General features: G+C 44.9%; 1 protein-coding gene across 1 annotated transcript in view; it reads right to left on the bottom strand.

Annotated features, from left to right (window-relative positions):
- Window positions 1-227: 227 nt before the first annotated feature.
- LOC141112934 (uncharacterized) overlaps window positions 228-18325 on the bottom strand; it is a 39633-nt gene continuing 21535 nt past the window's right edge. The window contains exon 4 of the mRNA XM_073606036.1: window positions 228-1051. Coding sequence (XP_073462137.1) covers window positions 945-1051 — 107 coding nt within the window. The 3' untranslated portion in view covers window positions 228-944. The remainder of the gene's footprint in view (window positions 1052-18325) is intronic.

The following is an 18325-nucleotide window of genomic DNA, read 5'->3' as shown; positions in this document are numbered from 1 at the left end:
GTGCCAATTTTGAAATCAAAAAAGTGTAATGCCGCATACACACGGCCGGACTTGCCAACCGGCTAAACTCCGTCGGCATTTCCGACGGAAAGATTTAGAACATGTTCTATATCTGAGTCCGTCGGAAATACCAACAGAGTCCGATGGGGCATACACACGGTCGGAATGTCCGACCGAAAGCTCCCATCGGACTTTTTCTGTCAGGAAGTCTGGCCGTGTGTACGCGGAATTACTGTTGATAAAAAGTATACAATTTTTATCTATAATTCATCCCATTAAAATAACACTAGAATTATGATTCCGATTTTTTTTTTGTTTTTTTTTTACCAATTTTACACTTATTACACATATTTTGCATGCAATACTAAAAAATTATGAGCAACACAAATAACCAAAACACATCATTGGTTAGAAACATGGAAATAGACAAACAAAAACCAAATCAGCAAGAAAATAACAGTTAAAGGTAGAAGGGGAAGAAAGAGTTAATTAGGGCTGATTATAATAAACTAATGGTTAACTAGGGGTTGAATAGAAAACATACTATTTAAGAAAAAAAAACAACTTTTCTTTTACATGTCCGGTTGCTTTTATTGACAATATATGCTGAATGAAGCTCATCCCTTTGACATACTGTATAATATAGATGAATAAAACATATCAAATTAAGTAGCAATAGTGCTTTGTATCTCTCTATCTCTCTCTGTTCTGTCTGAACAGGATTTGTAAATGCTGTATTCTATTTTTTGACAGAGGCAGCATTTACAGCTGCTCTATCTATACAGCAACTCCTGGATGTCATTTTGACAGCTGGGAAATGTTGTCACTTGTAAGAGGGCATAGGACATACTACACATGTCTTTTGTACAAGTGGTTATTAAGCCAAGCCATAAAAAGCAAACAATAGGCAATTTTCATTTCACTATCTACAGTCAACGACATGTTCAGGATTCCGCCATGGAATTTGCCATTTTGATTCTATCCTTAAAATGCATGCTCTGTCTCCATCTTCTCCATATTCTCCATCTTCTCCATAAACTGGGTGTATCACCTGAAAATGTAAAAATATATTAGTTCTGAAAGTACCTTGTATATACTCTAAAACAGGTTACAAATAGATTGCAAATACCTTTTACTTTTTTGGCAGGAGCTGAACACCATGTATAGTTGCGGTATTACTACTGTGATAGATGACAGCTTCCTTGTTGTCAAGGAACCAGCACCTGCCACGTCCTTAGTAACCAGTGATATCATCTGACCCTTTCATTTACTGCCCAGTAATTCTCGGTCATGTAAAGAGAATGGCTAGGAATAGTTTAAAAAAAAAATGCACATAGTTTTCCCCATAATTCATACAAGGTCCTTTAACCAGCAAACAATTACCCATAGGTAAGGATGAGCTTAATGTTCAGTCCAAATACAACTTTAAAAACAAACTATGCCAGTTTGGGCATTTATTCAAATGCCAGAATTTTTACTAATTCAGTAGGAGCCGAATGTTGTGTGCATAGTAGATGTATTTCTACCTCTACTATACATGACAGCTTGCTTGCTGTCATTGGTTGCTAAGGATGCAGCAGGTGGCAGAACCTGCCACACCCTTAGGGCCAAACACCCCCCTGTTCACTTCGCACCAGAACTCCCGAACAGGGGAAAAGTTCGGCTCGAGCCGCAAACTCCATTGAAGTCTATGGGAGTCGAACATGATAAATCAAAAGTCCCCATTTTGAAGGCTTATATGCAGGTTATTGGCCATAAAAAAAAAATATCTTAATTTTTTAAATGATAAAAGAGCAGTGATTTTAATGATCCTTAAAGTGCAACAATAAAAATGATAAATTCCTTTAAATATAGTGCCTGGGGGTCCCCTTAGTCTGCCTGTAAAGTGGTGCATCTGTAGCATATATGGAACATGCTGCAGCAAACCTGACATTTCTAAAAAAAAAAAGTCAAATCACATTCACATTGACTCGCGGTTGCAATTGCCAGGCAGCAATATATAAAAAATAAAAAAAATATATATTTTTTAAATGGCGTGCAAGGCCCCTAAAATACATACCTGACCCTTACACAAGCATGCAGCCTGACAGGCCAGGAAAGGGTGGGGACGAGCGAACGCTCCCCCTGGACAATACCAGGCCACATGCCCTCAACATGGGGGGTGGGTGCTTTGGGGCAGGGAAGGCTCAGCCCCCTACCCCAGCTCAAAGCACCTTGTTCCCATGTTGGGACAAGGGCCTCTTCCCCACAACCCTTGGTTGTGGTTGTAGGGGTCTGTGGTCTGAGGTCTTATCGGAATCTGGAAGCCCCCTTTTAACAAGGTGGTCCTCAGATCCCAGCTCCCCCCCATGTAGGTATGGGGAACATTGTACCCCTACCCATTTCAAAAATAAATAAAATGCAAGGCAACTTTTTGACAAGTCCTTTATTTAATCACTTCCCGCCCGGCCTATAGCAGATTGATGGCCGGGAAGTGGTTCTGTTATCCTGACTGGGCATCATATGACGTCCATCAGGATAACATGCAGATCGCGAGTGTGGGGTGTCAATCTGACACGCTGCATCTCCAATCGTGGTAATTATTTCATCACAGCAAGCAAAAGTTAATTGTCCACTAAATGCACCGAGAGTATCAATAATTCCCTTTGATATCCTACGGTTGATGTAAAAACTGGTTACAGAGCCAATAAAAATGTAATTTTTTGATTTATATTTTGTACTCTGGATTCCAAGATGACTGTTATTTGAGGCAATTGCACAACCATGTCCTGGTTAAGTTGTACAGGAAGGCTTTTTAACCATTTGCTTACCAGGCACTTGTACCCCCTTCCTGCCCAGGCCAACTTTCAGCTTTCAGCGCTGTCACACTTTGAATGACAATTGCGCGGTCATGCAACACTGTATGGATATGAAATTTTTATCAATTTTTTTAGAGAGATGGAGCTTTCTTTTGATGGCATTTGATCATCACAGTTTTTTTTATGTTTTGCTAAACAAATGAAAAATGATGTAACATTTTTGAAAAAAAAAACAATTTCTTAGTTTCTGTTATACAATTTTGCAAATAAGTATTTTTTCTCATTCATTCATGGGTACCGATGAGGCTGTACTTACATGCAGCACTAATAGACAGCACTGATGGGCAGAATTGATGGCACAGATTGGCACTGAGGCTGCACTGATAATCAGGGCACTGATGATGACCAGTGTCCTGATTATCTGTGTGTATGTCCCCTGTCGGGATTGGCGGTTACCACGTTGTGACAGTGCGTGGGAAAATGAAGGCCGATTACTGGCAATTCTGTTTACACTGTGATCAGCTGTGATTGGGCGCAGATGATCACATGGTAAAGGGCGCTACGATTGGCCCTTTACCTTGATCTGTGATCAGCTGTGTCTGAAGGACACGGCAATCTCAGAGGGCACTGGATGCACCCCCCAGGGGTGTGGTTCCAGGAGGATGTCCATTGATGCCCTTCCGGGAACAACAGAGCCATGCTTTAGCTGTCTTTTGGCTAGCGGTTAGGAAGTGGTTAATCTTTTTCTCCTCTTTGTTTTATATTATATTTTTTATTTTTATTTTACGTTCATTGCATTATCATTTCTACATTTCACAGCATCTGTCTCTTTTTATTCATTTACCATTTCCTTTTTCTTTTTTCTCTTTTCAATTGGGTCTCTGCGTTTAAAGTGTTCATCTACAGAAAATGCGTTGTATTGACTGACCTTATGATGCTTTATAAATTCTGATTGCATTAAGATAACATCACGGAGGGGCGTGGCTTGGTGCCGAATGGGAATGGCTGCCTGAACTTCTCACTCTGTCCCACGGAGGTCCTGCAAGCTGACTACAGGAGCCCTTAATCGCAGCTAACATGGGGAAACCGAAGGACAAAACATCACAGTCCCGGTCCCGGTCCCAATCCCCCAGAGGCACGGACTCGCTCTCTGGGCACAATATTCCGGAAATATTCCGGCCACGATCACGCGAGGCCCCGGCTTCAACTCCGGCCTACTCCGGAACACGCTCCTCCAGCCTCAGCCCTGCCAGGAGAAGCTCTCAGCGCACGGAGAGCCCATCTGCTGCCCGACCACTTAACATGAGTGATCTCAGATCGGTAGCAGCAGACATAAAAGATTCTTTTGCTGCTGCTTTTACAGATCTCAGGAGAGATATCCAATCGATGCATATGTGGATTGATGACCTAGAAACAACCACAACCCGCCATGATGCCACCTTACAACAGCTACAGCACTCATCTCAGATGTACAATAGCCAGCTTAGAGACTTACACAGACGCATGGAAGATCTGGACAACTGCGGACGCCGCCATAATATACGGGTAAGAGGTATGCCTGAATCCCTTGAGCAGAACCACATTACACAGGCCACGATCCAGATCTTCAATGATTTGCTGGGTAGACCCCCTGAGACCCCCATTGAATATGAGCATCTACACAGAGCTCTTAAACCTAGAGGCAGAGACTCAGACCCTCCCAGGGATGTGATATGCTGCCTAATAAATTTCAGATTGAAGGAAGACATCCTGAGAAGAGCTAGGGAACGCCGCAGCTTGCTGTACCAGGGAGCAGAAATCAAGATTTTTCAAGATCTGTCCCCCATAACCCTGCAAAACAGAAGAGACCTGCGCCCGCTGCTTGACCTATTACGCCATAAGGGGATCCAATATCGCTGGAAATTTTCCTTTTGCCTATCTGCATCAAATGCTGGACGCACTGCCAATCTGAAAGTCCCGGAAGATCTCAGGGGGTTCTGCAATACACTACAGATACCATTCATCGAACTCCCGGACTGGTATAGAGCTTTTCGTACCCCCCAGCTCCAAAGAACCAACTCCATGCAAGCTATCCCAGTAAGAGATGAATTCCACATTAGAAGGCACAGATCATCCTCTCCAAGACCACTTCCTCAAAGGGATCAGCTGGATAGAGATCGACAAAGCCCAACAGCATCCCCGGCCCACAGGCGGGCCAGGCCAGATCAGTCTTAATGACTCCCATCCAAATACTTGAGAACAACACAACTCATGTTCAGAGTTGCCGTCTTTCTTAGATCGCCACCCCAACCCAAGCCCCAGCGCCATAGAACCAGGACAGGACAACAAAATGACCGGCGCCTGAAATCCATCCGGCAATGGAATATTTAAAACTCGACTCGGACTGGCCCCACCATATACAGATAGACAATACTGCATTTCTACAAGTACAGAAACCCCTGAAGATCCCATGCTTTCTCTTTCCATACCAACTCAACAACAAGACATCCTCCCCAGAGAGATAACCCTCTTCCACAGACCCCAACAGAACCCAAAGTACACCTCTAAGAAGCAGAACTTAAGCCGAATACATCACCAGTGGAACATTAACTGATCGAATAACTGGCTACCATGCGACCCACCAATACCCTTACTCAACCGTCAGCCTTTATTAAGGCTATGATTGACAGCCTGGGATAGATCCCCATCATCCACATGAAGTCCTCCGCTGCAGTTAATAGCACCACTTGGGTCTCCTTTCTCCATTTCCTTTCCTCTCCCCCCCTTCCCTCCCCTTCCCTACCCTCCCTACCCCCCCCCACACAACCAGGCACCTTCTCCAGACCAAAGATGATACACCAACGAGATGGACTGAGCACCCGAGACAAGTACAAGCTAGATGCTTAACTTACGGTACTCCACCGTGCTCTGATTTACATATAGAGTTCTTTCTTTTCGGCTTTTTTCTTTTTCTTTTTTCCTTACTTATACTTCATGTTTTTTGAATATACTTATGCTAAATTACTTGCTATGTGTATCGGGAAGAAGGGGGGCTCTTCCCGCATGGAAAATGCCTCTCTCCTTAAACAGCACACCCCTACTCGCTGTACACATACCAGAGACTTCCATGTGGGACAAGCTTCCTAATGGTGGACAGGTTGTATTGAACTAGCAACTCTAGGGCTAAAACCGCTGAGTTTTGTACTGACAACTGAATACCCATAAAAAGCCACTATATACATAACTCATTGATGATTATTACCATGAACAGCTATGGACCATTCTTGGGAAGCGCAACCGCTTGAGGTGAAGTTCTGTCTTAACCCACTGATTGGACCATATTTAGGCCAATTCATACACCTAAACATCAATGAATCCATACTCATTTCCCCCCCCATAGCCCAATTACCCCTCTAAATTATAGCGAGCTAGCTTTCTTGAAGCTGTGCTACCTCACGCTCCCGTAAATCCCTATTACCAAGCACGAGATCATAATTTGCACTAAGTCCGACTCATTATTAATATTATTACTGTTATTAGTATCATTATTATTATTAAGATATGTTTATAGATGGTTTAGTATAACAACTCTTCCTGTGCCTTTATACTTGCTGTCAGGGTGGCGACCTCCCCGAGTTTACTAGCATAGCGAGATACTCTCTCGCTACATAGTCTAAAGTTTAATGTTTCAATTGTCTATAATGTTGACTGTTAATGATACCACAACATCAATCTGAGATCTTTCACCACGTCTTTTCCCTTTGCTATGAAAGCAGGCTCCCTCCATACAAGTTGAATAGACCTATGACGACCTCCCACGGACAGGACATCTCACGAACCTTCCTCCGGACACTTTACACTCCTCCACACAACAGGACAGTGACTATCCTAGTTGACCCACACCGGACGTTTCAACCCTTAACAGGATAAGGTAGCAGGAGTACTTTTACCTCCGGTCAGTACATCTTACTCCTCGCTAAAAAACCCCACTTGACTAACCTCCTCCCTTCTTTCTCTCAACCCCCCCCTTCCCATACCCTCTCTCCCCCCCTCTCCCCTCCCCCCTTTCTATATCTGGGTTTCACCCCCCCTAGTCTCCACCGTAGCATTCCCCACTGTAACGATTAAAAACCTTTTAAGGGCGTATAATTCTCCACAGATTCCACCCACCCACATTGGTCACATTTGTAAACTGCAACCCCACCTTGTGACTAATACACCAACCAGGTACTACCCAAATACCATGGCTCCCCTACATTCTAATCCACAACACAACACTCTCAAAGTGGTCTCTCAAAATGTTAAAGGGCTAAATATCCCTGAGAAGCGTAGTCAAATCCTCAGCATGATGAGTAAATTGAAAGCAGATGTGGTGTTTCTGCAAGAAACTCACTTCTGCACGAACAATACCCCTAAACTAGCAAGCCGTATGTACCCTACTTCCTTCCATGCCACTAACTCTCTAGCCAAAATGAAGGGGGTCTCGATCTTGCTCTCTAAAAACCTTCCTTGGCATCTGACAGATTCCCTAGTAGATCCAGAGCGCCGCTATTTATTTCTAAAGGAAATCATCCATAATCGGACGGTCACTTTAGCAAATATTTACAGCCCCAATGCTCCCCAGGTCAGTTTCTTCCGCTCTATCGCAACCACCCTCGCAGGCTTTCAATCGGGGATTACAATCCTTGGGGGCGATTTTAATGTGACACTTCAGCCCATCCTAGATTCCTCATCGGGGTCCTCCACCCTACCTTACAGAGCACTGAGACAAATTAAGATACAAATACAGGAACTCCTTCTACACGACACATGGCGTACCTTACACCCAAATGGGAAAGATTACTCTTTCTTCTCCGCACCTCACAACAGGTACTCCAGGCTAAACTACCTCTTTCTCTCCCAAAAAGATCTTCCCTTCTTAAAATCTGCCACCATTGAACCCCTACTCCTCTCAGATCATCATCCGATTACCCTCTCCCTTACCTTCCCAGAAAGAAACTTGGTCACGAAGATATGGCGTCTAGACCCATCTCTCCTCACTTCAGAAATTGACACCAATCACATCCGCACTAGCCTAGGCAACTACTTCAGGGAAAATGACAACTCCGAAACAGCACCTCTCACCCTTTGGGAGGCACACAAGTGTGTCATCCAAGGGGAATTTCTCACACTTAAGGCCAATCGGGAAAAAGCACAACAAACAACTATACGGGAACTAACTAACAAAATAAAGAGACTAGAACTACTTTACAAGAAGTCGCAGACACAAGACACATACCTAGAACTCACACAAACTAGGAAACTTCTTCTGGAAGTCCTCAACCGCAAAACCAGATGCAAATTTATGCTAAATCAAAAGCTATTTTATGAGCAGGGAAACAAGTGCGGGAGACTACTAGCCAGAGCTATCCAAACTAAGAAAGCTAGCACTAATATCCACACCATAAAAGATCCTTTAGGCAACTCAAGCTCAAATTCAGCAGACGTAGCATCTCAATTTGAACGCTACTACACAGAACTTTATAATATACCACAGCAAACCGAAGCAACTGTAGGCCAAACCTCTAGAAAAGCCCTTATTACAGATTTCCTCAAAGAGTTCAGCCCCAAACCCATACCCCGGGAAGATGCCCGTGACTTGGACAACCCCATATCCGAGGAGGAACTCAAGAGAGCGATTAAACAACTAAAAACGGGCAAAAGCCCTGGCCCAGACGGCTTTTCAGCACCTTATTATAAGACTTTTGTAGATATACTCTCAGCCCCGTTTCTGAAGACATTCAACTCCCTAACCTCAACAACATTACCCTTTCACAGATTACTAGAAGCGCATATCACGGTCATCCCGAAGGAGGGGAAGGACACCACATCAGTCACCAGTTACAGACCAATCTCCCTACTCAATGTAGATCTTAAATTATTTGCCAAAATTTTAGCAAACCGGCTCCTTCCCCTCCTTCCCGCAATAATAGGGAAAGACCAGGTTGGATTTGTTCCTGGCAGAGAGGCCAGGGACAACACCATTAAGGCAATTAACTTAAACCATTGGCTAACCTCCCAAAAACAAAGAGGCTTCTTTCTATCCCTGGATGCAGAGAAGGCGTTTGACAGGCTGGCTTGGGACTACCTGGGGGCGGTTTTACGCCACTTAGGTCTACAGAACCGAATGTTCAACCTAATTATGTCCCTATACACCACAACAACAGCAAAAGTCAAAGTCAATGGCCACCTGTCAGACGCCTTCTCCATCCGGAATGGAACGAGGCAAGGGTGCCCACTGTCCCCTATCCTTTTTATTTTAACCCTAGAACCCCTACTACGTTGCCTACGATCGAACGAGAATATTAAAGGCATACCCATTGCAGGACATACGTATAAAATAGCGGCCTTCGCCAATGACATCCTGCTATTTTTAAGTGATCCACTTACCTCGATCCCAAACCTGCTCAGAGATTTTGACCTATTTCGTCAAATATCCAACCTAAAGATTAACTTCTCAAAATCCCATGCCCTCAACATATCTCTCCCGAAAGATCTAGTCTCCCAATGCCAAAATAATTTTCCCTTTGTATGGAAACAGAACGCCATCACATATTTGGGAATCCAATTGACCACACACCTATCGGACCTATACACTAAAAACTTCACCCTGTTGATTCGCACAATCTCAGATGACCTACGCAGATGGGATAAACCCCATTTCTCATGGTTCGGCCGTGCGGCCATCCTGAAGATGAATGTGCTCCCTCATATCCTATATCTGCTACAAACAATCCCCATCAAACTCCCTGCAGCTTTCTTTCAAACAATTAAACAACAATCCCTGAAGTTTCTTTGGAAACACAAGCGCCCAAGGATAAGCTTCGCCCAACTCTCGAAACCCAAAACTAAAGGGGGTATTGGTCTACCAGACTTGCAAAACTACTCCAGAGCTTGCCATCTGGGACGAATTGTAGATTGGTCAGTACACGAGGGGGTTAAAGATTGGGTGAGACTAGAAGGCTGTTATTCCCACTTGTCCATTAGAAACACCCCCTGGATTCTCCAGTGCCATATTCTCAGAACCCTAAAAGAACATCCCCTAATAGAACCCACCCTCAGGAGCTTTAGGGAGGTATGTAAGAAATTCAAAATTTCCTCTAACCCAGGGCCCCTTACACCTATCTGACTTAACCCAGCCTTTGTTTAGGGGATGTCCAACATTTTCCTCAAAGATACTTGGCCACACAAAGACATGTCAGCCCAACACTTCTTTAAGGATGGCAAATTTCTAAACCGTACTTCATTTCCAACAAATGCAGGGGGCAAACCCCTCCTGCTATGGAATTACTTCGTCATTTTCTCAAAACAACGAACCGAAACACATCCCTATCCAGAGAGTTAACCCCATTTGAAAACTTATGCTCCCAAACCACACCGCAACAACACCTGATTGCAAACACCCACTCTATGCTTTATGCCTTGACTTCCCCTAAAGACACCAAAGCTTGCCAGGTTTGGGAAAGGGAACTTCAAATAGACCTAACGGAAGTGAACTGGGAAGGAATTTTCACAATAGCACACAAAGGCTCCCTCAATGTCACGATACAAGAGAATAACTACAAAACCCTATCCCGATGGTACCGTACACCTGAATTACTAAACAAATTTAATCCTGAGACGTCAAACAAATGTTGGAGATGCTCCAATGAAATAGGTACATTTTTACACATCTGGTGGTCCTGCCCTCTTCTCCAGACTTTCTGGAAACAGGTTCATGACATTACCTCCCAAGTAACCACATACCCTCTAGACTATACTTCAGCTAGGCTCATTCTCCACCATTCCTCCACTTCAGCCCACACATACAGAAAATCTCTGGGGGTACATATGATCAACGCAGCCAAATTATGCATCTCAGCCCACTGGAGATCCCCCTGTACCCCAACTTTGTCTGAATGGTTCTCTCGTGTGGGCAAAGTGGCTGAAATGGAGGAACTAATCCACATTGCAAAAGATTCGCCATCAAAATACTCCCGAACGTGGGCCTGTTGGACCCACTTCTGCACCACAGAGAGATATACTTCCATCATGAGGCCAAACCGTCCCGAATCCTCCTACAATGACTGACTGAAATAAGCCAAATAACTCCTTTGAGTAACATACTTTCTCAACAAAACTCGCTGATTCGCCCATTCCCGCCCTAATGCGGATCCCGGGGGGAATCCCCTTCAGACAGGGATCTTCCCACGAAAACCTTCATACCCTTGAAGCTCGGTGGAGACTGGGGAGGGGATGCCCCAGTTCCCTCTTTCCCTTCCCCATGTTTGTCTTTCACTTTATCCTTAATCCCACTCATTTCTATGTCTTTTCCCCTTTCTACATCCCTACCCCAACTGATCAGACGACGTTAACCATTTATCTATCCCCATGACTACCCTAACTTATGTGTATAATTTGCCATTTACTCCTCACATCTTAAAAACTGACGAGACTAACTCCCCATACAGACATACCCCACCTTACAAGCCCAATACTTCCACACGTGCTCAGGAATAAACAAACGGACTTATATCTAAATATATACTACCACTTCTCTAACTAGCCCCTTAATTTTGAAACCATAATCAAAGTGACATTCCTGTATTAAACGGTTCCTGATCTCAGATGATGAGGTAAACCTCAAGTTCGAGGCTGTTTTACTCCTTTATATTTCTGTTTAATTTGCTGTTAAACATATATCTGACTCGCTATGCTTCAGTGAGATAAGTCATGTTAATAAGGTTTATGTTGTCTATATACCTATTGTATGTAAAAACTGTGTAACATCACTTTGTTCACAATAAAAACTTTTATGGAAAAAAAAAAAAGATAACATCACAGCTGCAATTCCTCCATCCGTCCACTGGGGGGCATTTGGTTTTCAACCTGGTGCACTCAGGCCGTTTCCTGCCCATCCTCAGCAAGACCAGTTTGTCCTCGTTTGCCGCTGTGCTGACAAAACAGCAAACTCTTTGTGTACCGGACTGTATACTGTTGCCAATGTTGTGTCAATACAGCAATTCACCGAAAGCTCCAATTACTGATGGTTTACAGAAACGGTGAGTGACGTGATTGGAGGTCTCGATGAATTGGTTGTTTTGACAGAACACTGGTGGCCATGTGGAGCGTGGTGTCATCCCGCTGTGGAGTGGGGTCTCGTGGCGCACCACTCTGCCAGGCGGGTCGGTTTACGCACGGCGCCAGAGTTTGGTGCTTGTTGCCGCGACGGCCAATCTGGCCTGTTACTGGTCCCCCCCGCCCCATCCTCCTGTTATAATTCAGCCTCTCCCTGATTTTCAGGCTTATGTGGACAGCACATACTGCTGTGCTGTCCATTCACATGGATCGATCTTCAGACCCTAGGTAAGTGCCTTGTTTGCTGTGCCTATGCTACTAACAGCCAACCTTAACCGTAAGTCACCAGACACTAACTTCTTTACTCCACATTACTTTGTCTTGTTGCAGACATTTGAGGCTTGGCTCTGGGGCAAATCCTCTTCCATTGATCCTCCTGCCTATCTACTCTGATCACTTAGGACACAGCAGATTTGTCTTAATAAATTGTCCAAACGTACAGGTATATACAGTATCTTCTTTGTTCGCAGACAGTGTAGTATAATACTAAGGCCACTTAAACTGATACTTCCTGACCCTTGGTGTCCGTTAGGGATGAGCTTCGAGTTCGACTCGAACATCGGCTGTTCGTCAGTTCACCGAACAGCGAACAATTTGGGGTGTTAGCGGCAAATTTGAAAGCTGCGGAACACCCTTTAAAGGTCTATGGGAGAAATCAAAAGTGCTAATTTTAAAGGCTTATATTCATGGTATTGTCTTAAAAAGTGTTTGAGGACCTGGGTCCTGCCCCAGGGGACATGTATCAAAGCAAAAAAAAGTTTTAAAAACGGGTGTTTTTTCGGGAGCAGTGATTTTAATAATGCTTAAAGTGAAACAATAAAAGTGTAATATTCCTTTAAATTTCGTACCTGGGGGGTGTCTATAGTATGCCTGTAAAGGGGCGCATGTTTCCCGTGTTTAGAACAGTCTGACAGCAAAATGACATTTCAAATGAAAAAAAAAGTAATTTAAAATTACTCGCGGCTATTAATGAATTGCCGGTCCGACAATACACATAAAAGTTCATTGATAAAAACTGCATGGGATTTCCCCACAGGGGAAATCCCGAACCAAAATTAAAAAAAAAACTGGCGTGGGGGTCCCCCTAAATTTCATACCAGGCCCTTTCAGGTCTGGTATGGATATTAAGGGGAACCCCGCACCAAAATTTAAAAAAAAATGACGTAGGGGCCCCCCTCAAAATTCATACCAGACCTGATTTTAAGGGGAACCTCACGCCAAAATTTTTTTTAAAAAATGGCGTGGGATCCCCCAAAAATCCATACGAGACCCTTATCTGAGCACGCAACCTGGCAGGCCGCAGGAAAAGAGGGGAGACGAGAGAGCGCCCCCCTCCTGAACCGTACCAGGCCACATGCCCTCAACATTGGGAGGGTGCTTTGGGGTAGAGGCCCCCCAAAACACCTTGACCCCATGTTGATGAGGACAAGGGCCTCATCCCCACAACCCTTGGCCGGTGGTTGTGGGGGTTGCGGAGGACTTATCGGAAACTGGAAGCTCCCTTTGACAAGGGGACACCCAGATCCTGGCCTCCCCCTGTGTGAAATGGTAACGGGGTACAAAAGTACCCCTACCATTTCACAAAAAAACTGTCAAAAATGTTAAAAATGACAAGAGACAGTTTTTTACAATTCCTTTATTTAAAGTCTTCTTTTTTCCATCTTCTATCTTCTTTCTTCTATCTTCCTTTTGGTTTCTTCCTCCATTCCCCGTGACGTCAGGGGGGGCGGGGTCACCCGTTACGTAACAGGTGACCCCCTCTGACGTCACGGGGAATGCCGCAGGGAAGTCCCCGTCAAGTCCCCGTGCGTCAGAGGGGGGAGGGGTCACCGGGTGGCCCCGCCCTCCGTTATTTAAGAACCGTCAGAAGACGAGAAGCGTCACACATCGGGAGCCTCCCATGGATGTGGAGCGGCCCGAAAAGAAGATGAAGAGAAAAAGATGAAGAGAAGAAGATGAAGAGAAGAAGATGAAGAGAAGAAGATGAAGAGAAGAAGATGCCGTGGAGAAAGATGCCGGACGAGAACACCGGAGAAAGAAGCAGAGGATCGGAGGAAGAAGAAGATGGAGGAAGAAACCAAAGGAAGATAGAAGAAAGAAGAAAGATAGAAGATGGAAAAAAGAAGACTTTAAATAAAAGAATTGTCAAAAACTGTCTTTTGTCATTTTTAACATTTTTGACAGTTTTTTTGTGAAATGGTAGCGGTACTTTTGTACTTTTCACATGGGGGGCGGGATCTGGGGGTCCGCTTGTTAAAGGGGGCTTCCAGATTCCGATAAGCCCCCCACCCGCAGACCCCCACAACCACCGGCCAAGGGTTGTGGGGATGAGGCCCTTGTCTTCATCAACATGGGGACAAGGTGCTTTGGTGGGCCGCTACCCCAAAGCACCCTCCCAATGTTGAGGGCATGTGGCCTGGTACGGTTCAGGAGGGGGGGCGATCTCTCGTCCCCCCTCTTTTCCTGCGGCCTGCCAGGTTGCATGCTCGGATAAGGGTCTGGTATGGATTTTTGGGGGGACCCCACGCCAATTTTTTTTTAAATTTTGGCGTGGGTTTCCCCTTAAAATCCATACCAGACCTAAAGGGTCTGGTATGAATTTTGAGGGGGACCCCCACGCCAGTTTTTTTTTAAATTTTGGTTTGGGGTTCCCCTGTGGGGAAATCCCATGCCATTTTTATCAATGAACTTTTTTGTGTATTGTCAGACCGGCAATTCATTAATAGCCACGAGTAGTTTTAAATGACTTTTTTCCTTTGAAATGTCATTTTGCTGTCAGACTGTTCTAAACATGGGAAACATGCACCCCTTTAAAGGCATACTATAGACACCCCCCCAGGTATGAAATTTAAAGGAATATTACACTTTTATTGTTTGACTTTAAGCATTATTAAAATCACTGCTCCCGAAAAAACGGCCGTTTTTAATACTTTTTTTGCATTGATCCATGTCCCCTTGGGCAGGACCCGGGTCCCCAAATCCTTTTTTAGGACAATACCATGCAAATTAGCCTTTAAAATGAGCACTTTTGATTTCAAACGTTTGAGTCCCATAGACTTCAATGGGGTTCTAATGTTCGTGCAAAGTTTTGGTCTGTTCGCAAGTTCTGGTGCGAACCGAACCGGGGGGTGTTCGGCTCATCCCTAGTGACCATGCAATAGAAGAAACCTACAAGTTGTTGGCACTGCATAGGCACCCCAAATGTAGGCACTTGCATCTCTACCTCACAAAACTCTAGCTACGTATTACAGCGCCCCATATTTGAGCTAAATAAATAGAATTTTCTTATTTTTACTAATAGCATTTCACACATAACTCTGCTGTGATTTGTCCGACCCCAGTCAGCCGACATAGCCGAGTGTAGATTTAAACATGCCGCCGAGATTGCAGAGACTCGGCGGAGCCAAGATACACACAGCCGTATGTAGATTCAAACATGGCGTCGAGACTGCAGGGACTCGGCGGAGCCGAGATACACATAGCTGAGTGTTCTCGGCTCTTCTCTGCACCGCTCACAGACATGCCCAGTCCCACCATTGGACCTGTATTATGTCCATCATAGGGCGGGACTGGGCATGACTGTGAGTGGCACTGAGAAGAGCCGAGAAGAGCCGAGTACACTTGGTCCCTACAGTCCCTGCAATCTCAGCGGCATATTTAAATCTGTCCAAGCCTGTAATGGACACTGGGGGTAAGGCTCTGCTGAGGCAAGACTGCAATGGACACTGGGGCAAGGCTGAAATGACAAGGCTGCACTGACCAGTGGGGCAAGGCTGCACTGGGGCAATGCTGCACTGACAAGGCTGCACTGGGGCAAAGCTGCACTGACAAGGCTGCACTGGGGCAAAGCTGCACTGACAAGGCTGCACTGGGGCAAAGCTGCACTGACAAGGCTGCAATGACCACTGGGACAATGCTGCACTGGGTCAAAGCTGCACTGACAAGGCTGCACTGGGTCAAAGCTGCACTGACAAGGCTGCAATGACATGTGGGGGCACGGCTGCACTGAAAAGGCTGCAATGGACACTGGGGCAAGGCTGCACTGACACTGAAAAGGCTGCAATGACACTGACAAGGCTGCAGATGGACACCGATAAGGCTGCATTGATGGGCATTTTAATGTAAGTTTTTTTTCCTTAAACTTCCCTCCTAAAAAGTTTTTTTCCTTAAAAATTCCCTCCTAAACTTGGGGTGCATGTTATACACCGGCGCGTGTTATACGCCAGCGCGTGTTATACGCCGATAAATATGATATATATAGTTCAGGGATGTTGGCAACTAATCAGCTACTCTCCTCATTTCAAAAATATGATTTTATTTATGTTTTCTATCAGTAAAGTTATTGTAATCTTTTAAAAACGTTTTGGTTACTTTATGCACCACAGAAGGGTCCATATGCTTGCAAAATGAAGTTATATATGATTTATTTAGGACGAGGGGTTTTTACAAGCACCTAGCCATCCCTCTTCATTTTTGTAGCTCAAAGTTACAATCTTTTCAGGTACTGTTTTGAACCTGCCTTAATTATTTACCAAACACTGCCTAAAGTGATTGTAAAGTCGGGGTTTTTTTTTTTAATAACAAACATGTTATACTTACCTCATCTGTGCAGTTGGATTTGCACAGAGCAGCCCGGATCCTCCTCTTCTCGGGTCCCTCTTCGGCTCTCCTGGCCCCTCCCTCCTGTTCAGTGGCCCTACAACTAGGAGCTTGCTATGAGGGCACCTGAGCTGAGTGACAGCTCTGTGTATCCATTCAGACATGGAGCCCCAACCCGGCCAACTCCCCCTTTTCCCTGATTGGCTAGCCGACTTTAATTGACAGACACAGGAGACAATGGCATCGCTGCTGTGTCTCAGCCAATCAGGAGGAGACACTCATGGACATTGCTGGAGAGAGATGGGATTCAGATAAGTAATTTGGGGGTGCTGAGGGGGCTGCTACATACAGAAGGTATTTTATCTTAATGCATAGAATGTACCTTCTGCCTTTACAACTTCTTTAATAGCTTATGAATTGGAGCCTATTGAAATGTAAGGATTTTTGTGAACAGAGTGCCATCAAATGTATCATTGTGGAACATATATTTCTCGTTCTGCTCAAGTTTACAGAAGCAATTACTTTAGGTCGCATTCACAATATCACCACATGATTTTCAGACAATTCTGCATGTTGCATAGGGCAACCCATTCATTTTAATGCGCTGCCCTATAGGCGTCTTGCCACCCAAAATGGAGCTCCTGCTCTTTTTTCGGGCTGCAAGTTTGTGTGAAATTGAAAGTTGCCATTTGCTGTCATTGCCATGTTAATTCCTGTGTCCCTTTATAGTGCAGCTTAGACAGAGGAATCTGCAGCTAGAACACTTCTCCCATGTAAGGAGTGAGTATGCCCCATGGTTTTGAGAAGTGGGATTCATCTTTCATTCTATGAATAGTGTAGGACCCACTGAAAATGGGGTACTTTGACGTAGTGATGGGCTTAAACATGGTATGGTCATATGGTGTGACTAAATCCCCATATTAACGTATTAATATCAGGTGTTTTTAAGTAGCCTTGCAAGATTTGAAAGTTGCCTTTTGTTGTGTATGTGTGCGCTATTCTCTGTGGTTCAATTTGCCATGTGATCCTGTCCGCAACAGTTGCAGAATAATTGCATTGCATTTGGGGTGCCATTGAAGGATAACAGTACCCAAATGTACACGTCACATTGTGCTGTGATTGCCACGCCGGGAGATAACAGCTCCACAATCAGGTGGAATAGGGTGGCTGCTCTACTCTTCCATGATGGCTGCCTCGTTGGGGTTGTGCCTCATCCTCGCTTTCCTCCTCTGCTCTATCTGGCACCCAAGTCGAGTCAGTGACCTCACCATCATCTCCTCCATCCTTATTACCACTGGAGACAACTTGGCAATACGCTGCGGCTGGGGGTACATGACTGCCAATTTGTGTACAAGTGTTCTCCCTCTCTTTAGGCTCATGTTCCTGCCTTCCTAAACCTCAGAACCGACATCTGAATCCAGTAATGGTTGTGCATCATCAAGAGGCAAGTGACTGATGCTGTGTTCAAATAACTCAGCTGACTCCTCCATGCCTGATACTGGGGCTATGGCAGGAATAACTGTGAACAAGGGGGCAGGTTTTGCCACTCTGGCAGCTGCAGGGGACTGTGCATGAGTCTCTGCTTGGGTGACGGAGGATGAGGAGGATGAGGAAGGTTTAGTAAGCCAGTCCACCACCTCCTCTGCATGCTGTGGCTGGATTGCATGGGCAACATCACTAAACAGAGGAAATGATGCCCTGCCTGATGACTGACCACCTTGTCCACCTTTGCCTGTGGACACATACGCTGCTGACTCCCTCACAGTGCCATGGGAATGTCTGCCCCTTCTTGC

The sequence above is a fragment of the Aquarana catesbeiana genome, linkage group LG11 (genome assembly GCF_042186555.1).
Source record: "Aquarana catesbeiana isolate 2022-GZ linkage group LG11, ASM4218655v1, whole genome shotgun sequence".
In the NCBI taxonomy this organism is placed as follows: Eukaryota; Metazoa; Chordata; class Amphibia; order Anura; family Ranidae; genus Aquarana; species Aquarana catesbeiana.
The sequence above is the reverse complement of the archived record's forward strand: the minus strand, read 5'-3'. Positions and strand labels throughout refer to the sequence as shown.